A 6,023-nucleotide genomic window follows, 5' to 3' on the forward strand; every position below is an offset into this window, starting at 1 on the left:
TTTTGAGATTGCATCCCAGTACAGCTTTCGCCACTCTTCTGTTGACTATGAGGGCCACTCCATTTCTTTTACGGGTTTCTTGCCCATAGTAGTAGATATAATGGTCATCCGAACTGAATTCACCCATTCCCGTCCATTTTAGTTCACTGATGCCCAGGATGTCAATATTTATTCTTGCCATCTCATTTTTGACCACCTCCAACTTACCCAGGTTCATGGTTCTTACATTCCAGGTTCCTATGCAATATTTTTCTTTACAGCATTGGACTTTCCTTTCGCTTCCAGGCATATCCGCAACTGAGCATCCTTTCGACTTTGGCCCAGCCACTTCATCAGCTCTGAATCTACTTGTACTTGCCCTCCGCTCTTCCCCAGTAGCATGTTGGATGCCTTCCGACCTGAGGGGCTCATCTTCCAGCGTCATAACTTTTATATGCCTGTTGTCTTTGTCCATGGAGTTTTCTTGGCAAGGATACTGGAGTGGCTTGCCGGTTCCTCCTCCAGGTGGATCACGTTTGGTCAAAACTCTCCACTATGACCTGTTCATCTTGGGTGCCCTGCTCAGCATAGTTCATAGCTTCTCTGAGTTCTTCAAGCCCCTTTGCCACGGCAAGGCAGTGATCCATGAAGGGGGTTTGATGTATTACAGTATTTTAATATTTTTTTGGAAGCTGCCCAGGGTGGCTGGGGAAGACCAGCCAGGTGGGCGGGGTATAAATAATAAATAATTATTATTATTATGTACTAATGAAATGTCTGCCCACCATTGTTACAGGGAAGTGATTGAGAAGAAGCCAGAGGTGTTCAAAATTGCTTGTTTGACTGACATCCGGAACCTCTTTGGCTGCAACAAGCAGCCTTTCCACGCTGCTTTTGGGAACAGACCAAATGTGAGTGGGGGTCACCTAGTGTGTGAAGGGGGCGGGGGTCTTCCTTGTGGGGAATTCCTGCCTTGCCGTGACCTTGGTCTTTCTCTATTTCCTCCTGAGCAGGATGTCCATGCCTACAAAGAAGTGGCGTTACCAGAAACTCGTATATTCACTGTGAACCCCAAGGGGGAATTGACACAGGAGCACATAAAAATCCACAAGTCAACGTAAGCTTTCAAATTTATCCAGACATTTCCTGCATTGAATTTGAAGTTCTTTGCAAGACTGTAGACACGGTGCTTTTAACGTTGTTGTTACGTTTATATCCTGCCTTTCCTCAAGTGAATTTAAGGTGGCATACATGGTTTTCCACATTAATATCCTTGAAACAACTCCGTGAAATAGGTTAAACTAAGAGAGGGTGACTGCCCTTTGATTGCCTGAAGAGCTTCATGATGGAGTGGAAATTTGAGCCTTGGTTCCCCAGGTCCCAGTCTGACATGCTACTCACTATACCACACCAGTATGCATGAAAAAATCCAGGAAAAGCAAACTCTGCAGCCAGAACAGCAGTTTCCCCTCCTGCCCCAGTAACATTTAAATGCCACATGGCACAGTGTGATGTTTGGGTTTTATTTCCTTGATCAACAGCAGTCATTGATGGGGGAGGGTGACAATGGAAGCTTGCAATGTCATTGCGTCACCTGGTGAGCACTACTAAAAGTAATAGGTGGATGAAAGAACTTGCCACTGAAAATGGCATCCCCAGTGTGGATGTAATGTCTGCTCCCATCCTTTTGCTTGTCCTGATCCCCAGCTGGTAGTGTGACAGCTTGTTTCTACCTGCCCTGTATGTGGATAAAACTCTGTGTGTTGCCTTACTGAAATTCAAGGGAGATGTGTGTTTCTAGGGCAGTGGGTGAGAGTGCAAGGAAGGAGGCTTGCTGTCTTTAATCCTTTATATTCTATTTTTTCTAGATATGACCGACTGAGTGAGGTGGTAGAGCTCCTGTTTCCACCTATTGGCAAGGATGTGAGCATTTCATTGGCTTCCCCAGAATTCAGCCAGTTCTCTTACTGGAGACCTCCATTGGCCACTGTTGACTTTGAAGATTTTGCCTTGTGATGCAGAGCCAACAACATTCCAAAGCATCTTTCACTGTTGGTCCTCTAGTATGACGGACAGGCAGCAGACACCTCTTGTAGCATCTTTCCCACAATGTGCAATACTTGAGCATTCAGATAGCAGGGAGAGGGGGGACACCCAGGACTCCATTTCCCATTTGTGTGGGCCGAGGGGGATACATTTCCCAACCCAGGGTTTGACAAATGTGTTTATGCCGCATGACAGAATGCATTTTACCTGCAACCTTGTAACCTAGGTGCATTTAAGAGTTGGTGATAGTGGGTTTGACTGAATATTAATAATGGCTGGTAGTCTCCCCCCTCCTGTTTCTGCCTGATGACTTGCATAGTTGATGGCTGCAGAAACCACAAGCTTTGGATGGAAGAACAGGAGAAGAATACTCACCTAATGGACATTTAGGAGCTCCAGCCTGTTGGGATAATGAATTCCTCTGGCTTTGTCATATAGCTCTTCTCTGGATTGTGGTCAGTATTCAGTAATGGCATCAATATGTGCCTGGATACTAAGTGCCTTAATGATGTTTGATGGGGTGGTCTATCTGTCTGAGTCTCGCTGTGTGTCCCTCCCTCCCCCAAAGAGCTGAAGGTGCTAATTTTGCTATTGTACACAACTTCTACTGCCATCTCGGTTCTCAGGTATTGATTTTAGCATTTCAAAAAATTAGCAAATCCGGTTTGATCAGCGATGAAAGTCAGACAAAACAATGACAACTCAGCTACTATAAGCCCCATGTTTTAGCTGGTTATAATAATACCTGAAGTACTGGGTGTGGATGTTCTTATACCGCAAGGTGTGTGTAGTATATGGGGTTTTTTGTTTCATTGTTGTTGTTGCTGGGTGTGTTTTGTATGGGAAGGCACCATAGATGTATGATGATGTATTCCTCCACTCCCACCCCAAAATAATGTGCATTTTAAAGTACCGGTACTTGGATTAGCAGTTGGGAGGGGAAAGGTGGAAGGAAGCACATAAGGATAGATGATGAAGAAGTGGAGAAGTAGTCAAGTCACTCTGGGGCACTTTGGAGTTCTGCGGGCTCCCCTCCCTCTTGAACATTGCTGTGAAGATAGTCTCTAACCTTAGGCACCAATTCTTGTTCTACCTCACCTTTAAGTACCTCCTTTTGTGAAACTAGATGGTACTTCAATGCACAAAGAGGTAGATTAGACTATAGCTACTATAAGTTGGAGCCAAAGGACTCTACTTTGCAGATGCAGCAATAAAGTTTTTTTGCATGTCTGAAACATTTTGTGCATCTCTCGTGGTTTCCATCAAATCTGTGTTTCCACCCAACTAGGAGGGAGGGACTCCAGTCTTGGGCACATCCAGTGAGAAACATCGGATGGGAAAGGCCTCTGCCCAAGATACACTACAGAGAGCCACTGCCTATCTGAATCAATGTTACTCTGCTGGATGAACCAATATTCTGACTTTATTATAAAATATTTTCCTGGATCCATATTTAAAACTATTCAGTTTGCCGCCACCAGTGGCTTTCCATTTGCTGCTGTCCCAAGCAATAGATTTCCAGTTCTTAGTTGCAACTTTATCCTCCTTTGAAATAGTTTCTATCACCATAACAGGAGCCACCCAGAGTGTTGTGAGCTGCCCAGAGTGGCTGAGACAACCCAGTCACATGGGCAGCATTTTATTTATTTATTTATTTATTTGCAGGGAAGTGGGGGACCTTTGGCCCTCTAGATGTGGGACAATTGGTGTTGCCCTCCCATAATCAATGCCACACACACACCATTTTGAATGGCAAAGCTCATCAACTTCGGGGACACCTGGCCCCCTCAAATATTTTATTGGGTAGGTGAAGGGACCTTGGCTCCTAGGAGTTCTCAGTGTGCCAATAGGAGCCAACTCCCACCATCCCTGGCCATTGGTCATTGTAGATAGGGCTGCTGGGAGGTGGAGTTTATCAATGTCCGGGGGAGCCTTGGTTTCCTCATTTATAGGGCCAACATATCTTAAAACTAGATTACGTGGAGCATGGATTATTTGGTTTGAAATTTTCTCTGGGAGAAAGAGCAATGGGGGGGGGCTGTCCATATTGGTGGCAGGTGTAGCAGCCCATCAATGGCCTCCCTATTTAATTCATTGCCAGAGTCATGTGAAAAGAATGTGCTAGGTTTCCACCTCTCTTAGCCTTAAAACTCCAGATGCTTTCATAATAAGCAGCTGCTACCCACCCAGCTTAAAGACATAGCCCTGTCCTTGATCACAAAATCCTAGCATATTTGGAGGAAATCTGATTGGTTGACTTGCTTTACCTCCAGCCTATGAATGGAACTCTACATTATATATAGTTCCATGCTGCTTCTTTTTTTGAATCATATATGTTGAAGCCTCTGAGGCTGCAATTTGAAGCAGAAGACTGATTCTTTCGCCATACAGTGGTACCTCGGATTAAGTACTTATTTCGTTCCAGAGGTCCGTTCTTAACCTGAAACTGTTCTTAACCTGAAGCACCACTTTAGCTAATGGGGCCTCCCGCTGCTGCCACGCCGCCGGAGCATGATTTCTGTTCTCATCCTGAAGCAAAGTTCTTAACCCAAGGTAATATTTCTGGGTTAGCAGAGTCTGTAACCTGAAGCATATGTAACCTGAAGCATATGTAACCCGAGGTACCACTGTATTTCTATTGAAAATATTTCTGCTTCCCATTCCCCCAAGTTGCATTTACCTCTGCTTCAGGTAAAAAAGCAGCAAGACATCTTTCCTTGCTGAGATCTGTACAATCTAATATTTCAGGGTTGTTTTTTAATAGACAAACACTTTGGCCCTTTAATTAGTTATAGGCGGGCACAGAACAGGCACGACACGCATGAGGAAAGTGCTCTGATCTGCAAAATTATTTCCCCCTTTCATTTCATAATTTATTTCATGGTATTTATATACCTCTTGGTTGTAGAAAGAAAGCCCTTTTGCATGCCTCCCAACCTTCATGTTCCAAGCAGATATGAGTGGTAGTTTGTGTTCAGCACATGCTCTTTCCCCAAATTTGTGGTTGGGTTTTTTGTTTTGTTTTGTTTTTTGCTGCTGTATGTAGGGCTGTTGTAGTAGAGAGAAGACAAAATGCAACTGAGAGAAGGAGTGACTTGCCAAAGGCTAACTGGTTGTGAGATTTGTAGTGGGGTCTTTCTGCTTAACTCACAAGTCAAATCTCTTAAGGGAGGGATGAGAAACCTGCTGTGGTCCTCTCCAGATGTTGCTTGAATCCCATCATCTCTAACCATTCACTATAATGCTGTTTTCCCCAATTGTCATCCCCCTGGTTGATCTGCCCACACAAACACCCTGCCAAAGCTTCCATTAGCCATGCAATTAATCTTTCCCTCTGCATGGCTAATACTTTTGGCCATGGACATTTAACTTTGCATTCAAGCTCAGTATTGTTTTGCTAACAATTAAAGCACTTTCCCATCCATGCTACAGACCTGATCCAAATGGGTTTTTCTCCCTTCTCTAATCTCCCTGCTGCTTTTAGCCCAACAAAAAAAACCAAAAACCCCAGGGTGGTAGATATAATCTCCTTCTTCATCTGTAACTTGGCCTTTAGCCCCTCTGCAATCCTTGCTCTGATAAAGGCTGAGATTATTTGAACTATGCTTCTATTGGGCCAATATGGAGGTCAGTACTGGGTCTACACAACTGAAAACAATGCTCATGCATTCAGCTAATTTGGATTTTGGTTCTTAAGGAATTGAGCCCTAGATGGGAATGTCTGAGAAGCTGCAGGAAGAGGCATCTTGCAGGTTTCAAGGAGCAGCAAAGATTTCATTCTCACAAGCGGTGAAAATGTTGGGCAATGGTTGCACGCAAAGAGCTGTAGATACTGTAACTGTTTTGAACCTACACCTGTTTATCCATATATAGCAACCCACATATCCCACCAGCAATCTGGAAAACAAACTCTAGACGGGTGTTGTTTGATTTTCTCAGTAACTCAAACCTCATGTTTTGTAGGTGGGGGTTTTTGTGTGTGGCTCTTTATGTTTAGA

The 6,023-nt window shown here is 44.1% G+C and overlaps 1 protein-coding gene across 3 annotated transcripts in view; it reads left to right on the forward strand.

Moving 5' to 3' along the window:
* Positions 1–3,260, forward strand: part of LPIN3 (lipin 3) — a 39,551-nt gene extending 36,291 nt beyond the window's left edge. For all 3 annotated transcript variants that reach the window (XM_083618506.1, XM_083618508.1, XM_083618507.1), the window contains 3 exons: positions 776–890; positions 993–1,096; positions 1,848–3,260. In XM_083618506.1, coding sequence (XP_083474632.1) covers positions 776–890; positions 993–1,096; positions 1,848–1,995 — 367 coding nt within the window. In that variant the 3' untranslated portion in view covers positions 1,996–3,260. The remainder of the gene's footprint in view (positions 1–775; positions 891–992; positions 1,097–1,847) is intronic.
* The last annotated feature ends 2,763 nt before the right edge of the window (positions 3,261–6,023 follow it).

This window comes from Podarcis filfolensis (genome assembly GCF_964270895.1).
Source record: "Podarcis filfolensis genome assembly, chromosome: 6".
Classification (NCBI taxonomy): domain Eukaryota; kingdom Metazoa; phylum Chordata; class Lepidosauria; order Squamata; family Lacertidae; genus Podarcis; species Podarcis filfolensis.